This window comes from Grampus griseus (genome assembly GCF_964374135.1).
Source record: "Grampus griseus genome assembly, chromosome: 7".
In the NCBI taxonomy this organism is placed as follows: domain Eukaryota; kingdom Metazoa; phylum Chordata; class Mammalia; order Artiodactyla; family Delphinidae; genus Grampus; species Grampus griseus.
In genome coordinates, this window is record NC_139001.1 from 88,985,844 (window position 1) to 89,000,869 (window position 15,026).

The window sequence follows — 15,026 nt, forward strand, 5'->3', positions numbered from 1 at the left end:
TTTAAAATATAATATATGGCCTCTGCATCCAGTATAATATACTGTAAGGACAAAAAGAAATGTAAAAGAATCTTAAACTGTATTCGTAGATGTGTTGTTAAATAATAACATTGGTTTTGCTAATTTGAATTTCATATATCAATATCTTAAGAGTAGGATAGTTCAAATGTTAAATTTTTAAAATATTATTAACACTCAAAATTTTTAAGTAAAATAAAGGAGATACAAATATAGAAACAATGAAAGTAAATAAAAGTCCTGTAATTAAATTCAAAAGTATCAGTTTGAGATCTTGATTTATTTTTCTCCTTTTTAAAATATATATTCTTAGCTCTGCTACTGAAAAATCCTAAAACCAATGACATCACAGCCTTAAAGACTATCTCTAACATTCACATCATGACCTCTAAATACATTTTCCAATTAACAGAATCAAAACCCCTTTAAGAAATGTTTAATTCTAGGTCTGAGAAAGGCAATTGACAAAATGAGCCACTAACATCTTGTCAAGCCAGAAAACAAGGCTATTGGGATAGTGTCCAGAGTACATAGGAGCAAAATTGCAGGGCTTTCCACTGACAAAAAGGACAATTTGAGCATCAGAAAGAAAAAACAAATGACTGTAATATATTGAAATACAATAAATGTACAAAAATACATGAGTTCATAATAATACTTAAACAAATAAAAGCTCAGTTGTTACTTTGGAGGTTGCTAAGCTATCAGCATTCTTAGGATTCACTCAGCCAAAATCGGAATGTGGGACATTCTATAGAGCAAATGACCTGGTTCCTTCAAGTAGTAAATGGCATTTAAAAAAAGTAGGGGAATGGAAAATAGTTACACATTAAAAGAAACTCAAATCAAACTCAGTGTATAGACATCTTTTACATCCTTCTTTTACCAAACCGTATTTTTATATAGTTAAGAAAATAAGAAACTTTTTAATGTGGTTTGGGAATAACTTTAAGAAATTTTTGTTAATTCCATGATACTGTTAATTTTCTGAAGCTATCGTTGTTATGTTAAAGTTCAGAATATAAATAAATTGGGGGAGAGGATTATGAAACATGAATAGCCAAGTGTGGATAATTGTTAAATATGCATAATGAGCACATGGGTCTTATTATTCTATTCTCTCTATTTTTCTGTATGTTTTTAAATGTCTAAGATAATTAAATACCCCACAAATATAAACACAGACACACTGCATCCACTATACTGTAATCTATTATAAATCAAAATCTTCTGATGATAGAAAAAGTGTCTGGAAGTATTACCTTCTGTGTTATTGTCAATACAAATAGACCAGTGTTACTGGTTACTGAACTCTTTTACTTGAATTAGCCTTATTGCTGAGATAAACATTAATTAATTCTATAAGTATATACTGAGCAGTTATAATCAACACATATATTAGACACTTGATTCATAGACAAACATTATCCCTATCCTAGTGGACCTGAATTACATAAAATGTTAATTTATATTCCTGATTTTCTACATTTGCTACTTCATTCATTCAACCATTTATTCAGCAGTTTTTATTGAATGCTTACTTATTGAATGTGTCCCAGGCATACTACTGGGCATGGAAGAGGAAGATGATGAACAAAATATATAAAATTACTTTCTCATGACCAGTGCATGGGCTATTTCTCCAATGTCATGCACCATTACATAACTTACCCCTCAGATACAGCACATTTCTAATTCTCCTTACACATGAAAATTCTTTTCTTAGTTCCATTTCTGTTTAAACTTCTTCTGTGAAGCCTTTTGTGAAACCTTTAAGAATTCATATGTTTAAAGCATATTCATTTATCTTGACAGTATATTTTATTGCAATTGTTGGTTTAGGTGCTGGTCTTCTATTAGAATTTATCAAATACGGGGAATAATCTTAGTTTTCTTTGCATTATTACTTAAGAAACTCTAGTAAATGGTAAATTTTCAATACTTGGGAGAAGAAGGGAAGAAGAAAAGAAGGAAAGAAGAAAATCAGTTATATAGCAGGCAGTCTAAACTGCCATCAGCAAAGAGAAAACTATAGGAATTTAGAAAATAAACTCTTCTTTCTTACATGGGATGAAACTGGGAAGAAGCAGGGAGTAATAGTTTGATATACTTCATTCACTGGGAGTTTCACAAGCTGTGAGAGTGCTGCACCTTTTGTGAAAGGAGCAGACAAATAGATTTTGGCAACAGTAGAAATTGCTAAACGGCAGGAAAACATCATCCCAGCAAGATATTTCACTGCAGCCTCCCATTTCAACCAGAGCGATCAGACTCAAGGAAAGTAAATTTCTAGTGGATCCCTTTCATTGATCTCACATAAAGAACTGAAAGGCCCCCAAAGGTATCACTACTATCTTATTTGACTTCCAAATAAAATCTGTATGCGAGCTAGCAGAAAATACCAATTGTGACAGTTCATTTCACAGTTCTACAGGAAGGAATGTCAGGAGAGTGGAAAAAGAATATGACCAGCAGCCAAACTGTAAAAGAACAGGTACAGAGGGAACAAAAATGGGAATAAGAGGAAAGAAAGAACATTAGGGGAAGTTTTGCCAAGGCAAGACAGAATTGCCTTAGGATTCTTAGTTGTTTCACATTCATCCTTCCACCCCACTCCCAAGGAACCAGCTGTACTTGCTTAGAAATATTTTTTAGCCCTTTTATTTCCCTACAATCTTCATCGTCACTTACACTTATTAAAATTACATTACCCTATAACTGTCTATTGGAGAATGAGCCACTCGGAGCAATTTAATTAGTTGATAAAGCCATGGGATTTATGTTCTTTTTACATTTCTGTTTTATTATGACTAAGAGACAAATGAAAGTGGAAAAGGATTATAATGTTATATAGTCACAAGTTTAAATGTGACCATCTGAGTTTCTTGTATGTGTCTTTTTTGGATTTGAAGACATTTGTCTAAAAAATTAATTTTAATTATGTATGTGTTGTTTTTGACAGAGAAATTGTGAAACAAGTTGTTCCAAAGATCAGTTCCAGTGTTCCAATGGTCAGTGTATATCAGCAAAATGGAAATGCGATGGCCATGAAGACTGTAAATATGGAGAAGATGAGAAAAACTGTGAGCCAGGTAAAATTCTTGAGGCCGTATTTCATTTAACTAGTATTTTAACTTGGTTAGAATTTAACTTTAAGCAATGATATGCATAAAACAGTGGCAAATAATGCACATATTTACTGTTTTTAAGAAATAATCTGAAATATCTGTAGACAAATTAATTGGTGTGCCCTTCATATGTTTTGAAAGTGTTTTGGCGGGTAAGATTGTTATTATTTCAAGATCCAAGCATTACTCCCCAAAATTTGGTTTTCTGGTCTCTATATTTTTCTACACTATTTGGAGTTGTTTTTCCAAGACAGCAACATGAAATATGTTGAAACTGTAAGTATAATAAAAGTCAGGTTTCAATTCTGAAAATTAAGGTTATAAAACAGAATATAATAGTTTCAATGTGATACCAACTGAGAAAAAGGATGTCTATTATTTCTATTTGTATCATGGTCCAAAATAAAAGTAAAATTAAGAAGCAAAACCAGAGTATAGGAAGAAAAACCCAATTTATACATTTCTATTCCTTAAACATGACTTTAAATATACTCATTAAATTAACTTTTATACTTAGGAATTTTAATAACAATATTCTACAGGAAAAAAATACTAGGGAAAAAAATCAGTTTGTAATCTATGTCTATGGTTATAAGCACTTTCATGGTTACTTTGAGAGACTAGGTCAGAATTGCAGATACCTGGCACACACATTGCCATTGTCCCAGTACCATGCCCCTGGTCCATGTTGCTAATTGATCACATCTTTTTTCTTAATGAATCCAGACATATTCCCAGACTCCTTATTAATACAGATCCCTAGGCAAACACTGCCAATTAAAAGAAATTAAATCCCAAGGGAAAAGCTTTTTAGCATTCCTGGACTAAGTAATTTAGACCACAAAGTCATTATGTAAGTACATTTGGCTACCTAGTAGTCTAATATAAGGCCAAGAACCCCAGAGGTTTGAATACAAACTTAGCAAACTCAAGCACATAGACAAAGAAAGGCCTCATCGTTATTATGTCAATTAATTAAATTGGGTATTGGTAGTAACTTATTTATCCACTTTTAAAAAAAATTTTCCATATCATAAAGAAATACTTCGAATTCTACAGACTCTGTTAATCATACATATATTCATATTTAAAACCCCAAACCAAAAAAAAAAACTTCTTAAAACTTATGTAAATATGACATTTATATCAAAACAGCCAAATAGATATCATGGGGTCTATGAGACCATGCCAAGATTTCTACTTTTAGCTTTATACAATGCACATTATGAATTAACATTCCCAAAGGTCACTAAATCCTATTACAGTTTTAAAAATAATTTGAGGCTTTTGTCTTTTAAATAAATTAATTGAAAATTGTAAAAAAAATACATTTAACTCTTCACAAATCAGAAAGATGGAGGTTATAGAGGGTTTTTTTCTTTCCCTTTCTTTCTTTAGTCTAGTGAGTTGAATACTTATTGAACAGGCTATTACATCATGAGGTATATTTAATACAATGCAATAATATTGTAAAGCACATCTTAAGTCAATATTTAATATCAGATGTTGAATATAGCTCAAATAATCTAAACTGTTTTCATTACTATGTATAATTTTTATATGCTTATATATGCTTTTATCTATCAACCATTCATTCTGTTCACTAAATCTAAATTTCAACTTTATATTCAGCTTCTCCTACTTGCTCATCAAGTGAATATATATGTGCCAGTGGAGGATGTATTTCAGCATCTTTGAAATGTAACGGAGAATATGATTGTGCTGATGGTTCAGATGAGGTAAAATCTATTTTTTGGTTAAAATCTCTGAATTACATGAATTAGGTTTGAGAAAGCAAATATAGTAAAAAACAAAGAGACAGAATCTTGATTCTTAGCACTGTCTAAAATGTCAAGACAAGAACATTGAATACAGTAATTTCAGCAAATACCTGAATCTTCATGCTGTCCATAGACTAAACCCTATTGTCATCTGCAGAGGTGATATTCATTAAATAAAAATAAAAGAAAGCCCACAGTATAATCAATCTCCAGTATTGTCAGCTGCATGTTTATCTTGCTTGTGATGATAGCATTATCATTAATGAAAACTGCAGTGGCCTTTTGTATTTGAACAGATGGGCTGTGTGACTGAGTGTAAGGAAGATCAGTTTCGATGCAGAAATAAAGCCCACTGTATTCCAATTAGATGGCTTTGTGATGGAATTCATGACTGTGTGGATGGCAGTGATGAAGACAACTGTGACAGAGGTAAGGTACTTTGTATGTGTGCGTGTGTGTGTGTGTGTGCGTGTGTGTGCGCATGTGCTCCTGCAAGTAAGAGAATGGCAAGAATGACAGTTAAGATGCTACGCAGAATATTTACATAGTGTGCTAGAGGCAGAGGATAAGATCATTAAATGATTCTCCTTTTCTAGTTTCATTACATAATAGCCTATTCTAAATAAGCAAAATCTGGCTCATTTTCAGACAAGAGTATAAATTTGTCTTCATATAACGAAGACAACCAAAATGCAAGTGTTTTTTGGGTGCCTATCATGAGCATGTCTTTGGACTAGATGTTGGGTCAGGGATGGGGATATGAGAAGAATCCAGGGAACGTAGCCACTATAGCCATTCCTACCAAAGTATTTTCTGGGCACGTTTCTCTTCCACATTGCTTGCCTGGTTTCTGAATGACTAGAAACAGCATATGGTATACTGTACCACACCTACTGATACGCTAGATCATATATAGGTTATAGGTTGTGCCCCAAATTTCTTTCTTGCCATATAGTTGAGAAAATGACCTACATTATTTGTCAGTCTGAAAGAAACTTTCTGTTTTGTAGCATCGTTTTTTTCCAGCTATGTGAAAATCCTGACAGATAACTTTTTAGTTTAAGTCACCACATTAAAAATACCAATTATGGCTACTTTAGAGTTAATGAGTGGAAAGCAAAGGAATTATAGGGTGAATCTTAAAATGATCACAAATTGCAGCATTCTTATTATTTTCATAAGATATTATGAAATATATATCTTATCGATATATATTATAATATATATATATTTAGATATATTGTTTAAATACAAAAGTTATTTTTACCTACTTATAAAAGTCTCTCAATCAACTTTACATTTTAGAATATTTGGAACATCATCAACAGAGATGATATTAGATATTGACATATGTTGCAAGGCATTTGAACATTCAGGGTTTACACAGTTTAAATGGGCCTAAAGTATTTACTTCTGTCAATAGCTAGTTGCTCAAGGAAAAATACCTTCTACTTTCTTTAATATTAGATCAAAACTTTATGATGTCCTATATTTCTATTCCAAACCTGATAAAGTATTGTTATATCAGTAGAAGAAATCCTATTTCTCATTTGGAATCTGCAGTACCTTATAAAAAACTGCAAAAGATTAAACTTCCGTAATAGCCGTTTCTACTTTCGCTTAAGTTCTCACACTCTCTTTCTGTAATTGGTTACTCTAAAGAAAGCAAACTTTGTGGACATTCTGGTACCAACAACTCATATACAATCTTATAGTCAAAGGCTTTGGGACCACAATTAAGCTACTCATCATTTACCATTTTCTAATTAATAAGCTCTATCCCCTCAGCTTAAGTCACTGTCACCAGTCTTGTTCTTTTCCTTGTGGCTTCCTATCTGGGCTATTAGTGACCCAACTGGTCACCAGTACATCCTATTCACTGCTGCCATGTTCCTCTTATTTAAATGTAACTCTGGTTTTGTCAATCTTTACTTAAAGCTCTTCCTGGTTAGATACAAATATCACAACCTGGCAGTCAGGGTTATAAGAGAATGATCCCATTTCACCTTTCCAGTCTTATAACTCTACTAATCCTCTTTATGTACCCTAAATTCTAGCCAAACTGGAAGATAATATTCAAGCAATATCCTCCATGCTTTTCAACATCTTTCTTGATTATTCTACTACTTTGCCATCTCAATACCTTTGCCAGTAAAAATTATATCTATTCTTTTAAGTCCATCTCAGTTACTGTGTCTTCAACCAAACTGCAGTCTTTTTTTAGTTTCCCTAGGAACCATTTGATTGCATTCCTGTTGTCATGTTCTTCCTTCTAATATAATCACTTCTGTATTATTTGACTAAGCTTCCCTGTTGGAATATGAGTTTCTTGATGTGAAAAATTAGGTATGCAAGCAAAATGTGGAAGTACATTTCAGGCAGTGGGATAATTATGTTCAAAGTCACAGAGGTGAGGGAAACGATCTGTTTAGGAGCCACAAGTAATTGAGGAGTCATGCTGTAGAACTTGGTTTTAATATTATGCATGTTGAGGAGTTTTCCAATGCTTTTGAGGAGTTTTCTAATATTAAAAAAGGAAGGGGTGATGGGATTTGAACTATGTAACAGCACAGAGAATTTCCTGAGATGAGAATCAAGCAGTCCAGTTTCTTGTCTTATCTCCACGGACATTTCTGTGCTTATGTTTTCATACTATCAAGTTCAGCCACAGTGAAATGTCTCCAACAGCTGTAGAAACACCTGGAAAGTCAGTGTGTGCCTGGGAGGGTGGGTGGTGGTGGGCAATCCTTTTAGGATTTAGCTACTTTTTTAATATTGGATTTCATAAAAAAATGTGTTTGAACAAAGGATTCCAGGTTAAAAAATCAAACATTAAAGTAAAAAACTGAACATTATAGTATTTGAAATCTGAGATAACTTTCAGATTTAAAATGACTATTAAATGTTTAAGCTTACTGAATAAAAAGAGAGTTGAGAGCTTTTAATTCAACCATTTAGAAATATGTCAAAGCTCCCCTACCCTCCCTATTTCTGCTTCTAACATTTCTTGGGTTCCTTTGCTGCTAGGTAATTAAATTCCAATGGAATACCTTGTTGGTTAAAGTGTTTGATCCTGTATGGATGTACCATAAGGCATGACCAAGTTCAGATTTCTAGTATTTGATTTGCTTCCAGGAAGTTGTTTAGGTATTGGGAAAAAGCACTTCAAGGCACTGAGGAGATAAAATGCCAGAATAAACATCTCTTCTATTAAATGTTACTTCCATTCATCTCAAATCTGGACACGTGAGCTAACAGGGGCTAAGTGCTGGGGGCTGGAAGATAAGAGAGCTGTAGGATAAACATGGACCATTTTCAATGTGAATCAATTTTACTGGTTTACTTTAAAAGGACTGAAATCCCAAATACTATGGAATTAAAAGCAGCATTCACTTTTTTTTTTAATAAATTTATTTATTTATTTTTTGTTGCATTGGGTCTTCGTTGCTGCATGAGGGCTTTCTCTAGTTGCGGCAAGCGGGGGCTACTCTTCGTTGCAGTGTGCGGGCTTCTCATTGTGGTGGCTTCTCTTATTGCGGAGCACAGGTGCTAGGCGCAAGGGCTTCACGAGTCGTGGCGCACGGGCTCAGTAATTGTGGCACACGGGCTTAGTTGCTCCACGGAATGTGGCATCTTCCCAGACCAGGGCTCGAACCCATGTCCCCTGCATTGGCAGGCGGATTCTTAACCACTGTGCTATGAGGGAAGCCCAGCAGTCACATTTTTAAAGGTAAACCGTGTTGCCTTAAGGAAACTTGGTGTTTGTTTTGGCCTGAGCTTTCAAACTTTATTCTTTATAGCAATTTTGTTGGAAAAGATAGTTATTCTTTTTAGTAATTATCAGCTCAAATGTGTATATTATTATAGAAATTATAAAATATTATATATTTAAGCTTATCTCAACCCAAATAAAGATGAGAACTCTAGATGATTATTTTCTGTGATGTTTCACTTGTCCAAATTTCTATGAAACTGCCAAGAGCTAAGTTATATTTAGACATAGGTTGTTGTTAATATATACTTATCTATTTTTCTAATAACCTCCCATTGACCTGATCAAGAACATGACTAGGGAACTGGGATTTTAATCCAGCTAATCTCTTTATATTATACCTGTTTTTAATTGTTTATGTGTGCTTCATGCCATTTCAAAATAAACTTGTTAAGTTAAGATGTCTTGGAAACCCCCCACCCCCCCAATGCATTTTTTGCAATGCAAATTCTTCCTAGTACAATAGGAAACCTTTCGTAGGTTATCATAAAACCTTTGCCTTTCTGCTACAATTATGATTTCATTTATATTTCTCTTCTTCTTAATAAAAATAGTGGCATATCCAACACTTTTTTTGTTTTATTTATTTATTTATTTTTGGCCACACTTTGTGGCATGCAGGATCTTGGTTCCTCCATCAGGGATCGAACCTGTGTCCCCTGCAGTGGAAGCCTGGAGTCTTAACCACTGGGCTGCCAGGCAAGTCCCATGTCCCACACTCTTATGGGGAAAATGGTAATGTTATGTAATGCAATACCTTTGGGAACTCTTTTTTTTTCCTTTTAACAAGACTGATGTGCTACAAATAGAGTTATTTTTAAATAATCAGAGGATGTCAAGAGTTCACAAATTCTGTTTGAATTTAGTCCATTTTAGAATGGAACATGTGATGAGATTTATTCATTAGAATCTTTATTCTGAAAGAATACAACTCTATTTCATATTCTATGGATTTTGATATTGAATTAAGCTAAAGCTCACCTCAAACCAATATTCATATCTTTAATACTAAAGGCTGTTCATGTTATATCTTTTTGTTTTCAGAGTTCCTAAATGGTAATATATTTTCTTGCATTGATTTTGATAATTGAGATTATTTTAAAAATCAGGGCATTTTTAGAGTTGAACATTGCAGATGTTTGAAAGAAAAGGGCGTCCCAATGCCAGATATTGTACTTTCAGAAGTCTCACATGGTGACATTCACCTTGCTGCACTCACCAAGGACCTGCCTTTTTCTGTGTTTTTGTTAGTGCTCAGAGGTGTCAATTTAAGCTGCACCAGTTCTGTTAAGCATTTTTGCAGGAAAACTTAGACCCGTTCTGAATGGTATCACTATAAATTCCTGGCCTCAGCTTCAACTACCACTCAAGATTCTAAGCAATCTACCTATATGTTTTTAATCATCTCTCTCTACCATTAACCATATCTGGTTTTTAAAAAGTTGATTTATTTTCTCACATTCCACCTCACAGCAATAGTAAAAATCATGAGCTTTTTTCAACATCTAGACACAAAATTAACTAAGCTACATATAGCTGTGCCTAGCATTTCCTCCTTCCTTTCTCTTGAAATGGAAGACTTGTCTTCCAGCCTAAGGATAATCCTTTTATTTTGCTTTAGATCTCAAATCCTTCACACTTTCTTGATTCTCAAGGAACTCATTATCTGAAGTACCTTTTCTGTCTTTTGTATCCTCAACATTACCTTGTCTACTGAATTCCTTAACTTCCTCTTTTCTTCCTCCCCTTTAAGGGTAAACTTCTGGACTACAAATTCTTCATCTATAATAATGAACTACAAACATTTCACTAAACCCACCACCACTTTCTCTAAAGCTACTCTCTTAGCATCATTTAAATGTGCTAACTATTAACTTCTTGTTAGAAAAGTTTCCAGGTATTTCTCCAACCACTCTGGCTACTTCTTCTCAGTCTCTGCTAGATTCCTCTTTATCTATTCAAACTTTAAATGCTGATTTTCTCTGTGTTCTCTTCTAAATTTCAAATAATAACTGTATTCTGATCATTCCCGACTCTACATTTACACCTCAGAAACCTATCCCATATTTCAGACACATTTATCCACTAGCCTGCTAAGTATCACCACATGATTGTCTTACCAGTAACCTAAATGAATTGTCATTATTTCCACTAAACCTGATCCTTCTAATGTGATCTTTTATTTATTGAATGACACCAACATTCACTGAATGACCCCAACAAACCAAAAATTGAGTAGTACTGTGTTTCACTACTCACTCTCCTTTACCACCCTCATCTAGTTAGCCATCAGATCCTGAGGATTCTACCTCCTGAAGAGCTCTCAAATGTAGCTACTCTAAATCAGGTTTCCATCAGTTGTTTTCTGGACTGCTGCAAGCCCTCTTCAAATTGGTCTTTTTCCTCCCATCTTGGCTTTACTACTCCCTATCTTCATTTCTAAGTTTTCCTCACTGTAGCTAGTGTTGTCATTCTACAACCCAAATCTGATTCTGTGATTTCCTAAGTTAAATCTTTGCTACTAGAAGTGAATTACTAGAGATTAGTGTGCAAGTCAAAACTCAGAACAAGAAGAGCTTATTGACTCTCACAAGCCTAGACTCATTATTCTCTCTAAAGTACATACATAAAATGAACAATGCTTCTTTCTTGGAATTTTCTAGGCTTGCAAGGATGAGCCCTATCATTCCCCAGCTCCCTGTTTTAATAAACATATCCATTTTTAATATGTTAATACCTTCAATCATCAAATCTCACCAATATAGAAATGATACTACTTATATATGAAATTTAAATTAATATAATTAAATTAATATAATTCTCTGAGAGCAGTCTTATTAATCTTAATTTTAAATTTCCATCAAGTTTCTTTGTGTGGTTTCCCCATGTACTCCTTACAAATATGAACTTATAAATCTTAACCATACCTCTTTTGTAGCATATGAAGATGTTGAGCCCCATAGAAATTAATACACTTTTCCAAAGCAAGACAAAGCAAGTTCCTATCTCCCTAACCATTGCTGTTTCTGCTATATATTGCTACATATCTAGACATACAACTAAAGTTTATTCGTACTTTGGGTCCTTTGCCTGTGGTGGATGTATTTAATTTTAAGTTAGAATGTCCCTGTATTCTTTTTTTTTAACATCTTTATTGGAGTATAATTGCTTTAAAATGTTGTCTTAGTTTCTGCTGTATAACAAAGTGAATCAGCTATATGTATACATATATCCCCATATCCCTTCCCTCTTGTGTGTCCCTCCCACCCCTCCTATCCCACCCCTCTAGGTGGTCACAGCACTGAGCTGATTGCCCTATGCTATGGGGCTGCTTCCCACTAGCTGTCTGTTTTACATTTGGTAGTGTATATATGTCCATGCCACTCTCTCACTTCGTCCCAGCTTACCCTTCCCCCTCCCCGTGTCCTCAAGTCCATTCTCTACGTCTGTGTCTTTATTCTTGTCCTGCGCTTAGGTTCTTCAGAAACTTTTTGGTTTTTTTTTTTTTTTTTTGATTCCATATATATGTGTTAGCATATGGTATTTATTTTTCTCTTTCTGACTTACTTCGCTCTGTATGACAGACTCTAGGTCTATCCACCTCACTACAAATAACTCAATTTCATTTCTTTTTATGGCTGAGTAATATTCCATTGTATATATGTGCCACATCTTCTTTATCCATTCATCTGACGATGGACACTTAGGTTGTTTCCATGTCCTGGCTATTGTAAATAGTGCTGCAGTGAACATTGTGGTACATGACTCTTTTTGAATTATGGTTTTCTCAGGGTATATGCCCAGTAGTGGGATTGCTGGATCGTATGGTAGTTCTATTTGTAGTTTTTTAAGGAACCTCCATACCGTTCTCCATAGTGGCTGTATCAATTTACATTCCCACCAAGAGTGCAAGAGGGTTCCCTTTTCTCCACACCCTCTCCAGCATTTATTGTTTCTAGATTTTTTGATGATGGTCATTCTGACCGGTGTGAGGTGATACCTCATTATAATTTTGATTTTCATTTTTCTAAATTTAGTGATGTTGAGCATCCTTTCATGTGTTTGTTGGCAATCTGTATATCTTCCCTGTATTCTTTTTTTTTTTTTAACATCTTTATTGGAGTATAATTGCTTTACAATGGTGTGTTAGTTTCTGCTTTATAACAAAGTGAATCAGTTATACATATATGTATGTTCCCATATCTCTTCCCTCTTGTGTCTCCCTCCCTCCCACCCTCCCTATCCCACCCCTCTAGGTAATCACAAACCACTGAGCTGATCTCCCTGTGCTATGCGGCTGCTTCCCACTAGCTATCTGTTTTACGTTTGGTAGTGTATATATGTCCATGCCACTCTCTCATTTTGTCACAGCTTACCCTTCCCCCTCCCCATATCCTCAAGTCCATTCTCTAACAGGTCTGTGTCTTTATTCCTGTCTTATCCCTATGTTCTTCATGACCTTTTTTTTTCTTTTTTTTTTTTCCCTCAGATTCCATATATATGTGTTATCATACGGTATTTGTCTTTCCCTTCTGACTTATTTCACTCTTTATGACAGACTCTAGGTCCATCCACCTCACTACAAATAACTCAATTTCATTTCTTTTTATGGCTGAGTAATATTCCATTGTATATATGTGCCACATCTTCTTTATCCATTCTTCTGTTGATGGACACTTAGGTTGCTTCCATGTCCTGGCTATTGTAAATAGAGCTGCAATGAACATTTTGGTACAGGACTCTTTTTGAATTATGGTTTTCTCAGGGTATATGCCCAGTAGTGGGATTGCTGGGTCATATGGTAGTTCTATTTGTAGTTTTTTAAGGAACCTCCACACTGTTCTCCATAGTAGCTGTATCAATTTACATTCCCACCAAGAGTGCAAGAGGGTTCCCTTTTCTCCACACCCTCTCCAGCATTTATTGTTTCTAGATTTTCTTTTTTTACGTCTTTATTGCAGAATAATTGCTTCACAATGGTTTGTTAGTTTCTGCTATATAACAAAGTGAATCAGTTATACATATACATATGTTCATATATCTCTTTCCTCTTACATCTCCCTCCCTCCCACCCTCTCTATCCCACCCATCTAGGTGGTCACAAAGCACCGAGCTGATATCCCTGTGCTATGCGGCTGCTTCCCACTAGCTATCTATTTTACGTTTGGTAGTGTATATATGTCCATACCACTCTCTCACTTTGTCACAGGTTACCCTTCCCCCTCCCCATATCCTCAAGTCCCTTCTCTAGTAGGTCTGTGTCTTTATTCCTGTCTTACCCCTAGGTTCTTCATGACATTTTTTTTTCTTAGATTCCATATATATGTGTTATCATACGGTATTTGTCTTTCCCTTTCTGACTTATTTCACTCTTTATGACCGACTCTAGGTCCATCCACCTCACTACAAATAACTCAATTTCGTTTCTTTTTATGGCTGAGTAATATTCCATTGTATATCTATGCCACATCTTCTTTATCCATTCATCCGATGATGGATACTTAGGTTGTTTCCATCTCCGGGCTATTGTAAATAGAGCTGCAGTGAACATTTTGGTAGATGACTCTTTTTGAATTATGGTTTTCTCAGGGTATATGCCCAGTAGTGGGATTGCTGGGTCATATGGTCGTTCTATTTTTAGTTTTTTAAGGAACCTCCATACTGTTCTCCATAGTGGCTGTACCAATTCACATTCCCACCAGCAATGCAAGAGTGTTCCCTTTTCTCCACACCCTCTCCAGCATTTATTGTTTCTAGACTTTTTGATGATGGCCATTCTGACTGGTGTGAGGTGATATCTCATTGTAGTTTTGATGTGCATTTCTCTAATGATTAATGATGTTGAGCATTCTTTCATGTGTTTGTTGGCAGTCTGCATATCTTCTTTGGAGAAATGTCTATTTAGGTCTTCTGCCCATTTTGGATTGGGTTGTTTGTTTTTTTGTTATTGAGCTGCATGAGCTGCTTGTAAATTTTGGAGATTAATCCTTTGTCAGTTGCTTCATTTGCAAATATTTTCTCCTATTCTGAGAGTTGTCTTTTGATCTTCTTTATGGTTTCCCTTGCTGCGCAAAACTTTTAAGTTTCATTAGGTCCCATTTGTTTATTTTTGTTTTTATTTCCATTTCTGTAGCAGGTGGGTCAAAAAGGATCTTGCTGTGATTTATGTCATAGTGTGTTCCGCCTATATTTTCCTCTAAGAGTTTGATAGTTTCTGGCCTTACATTTAGGTGTTTAATCCATTTTGAGCTTATTTTTGTGTATGGTGTTAGGGAGTGTTCTAATCTCATACTTTTACATGTACCTGTCCAGTTTTCCCAGCACCAT

At 34.7% G+C, this 15,026-nt stretch overlaps 1 protein-coding gene across 1 annotated transcript in view; it reads left to right on the forward strand.

Annotated features, from left to right (window-relative positions):
- Positions 1-15,026, forward strand: part of LRP1B (LDL receptor related protein 1B) — a gene marked incomplete at its 3' end in the record, with an annotated part of 1,802,496 nt that overhangs the window by 1,641,096 nt on the left and 146,374 nt on the right. Inside the window, exons 69-71 of the mRNA XM_082657914.1 lie at positions 2,981-3,110; positions 4,779-4,885; positions 5,224-5,356. Of these exons, the coding sequence (XP_082514040.1) occupies positions 2,981-3,110; positions 4,779-4,885; positions 5,224-5,356 (370 nt within the window). The remainder of the gene's footprint in view (positions 1-2,980; positions 3,111-4,778; positions 4,886-5,223; positions 5,357-15,026) is intronic.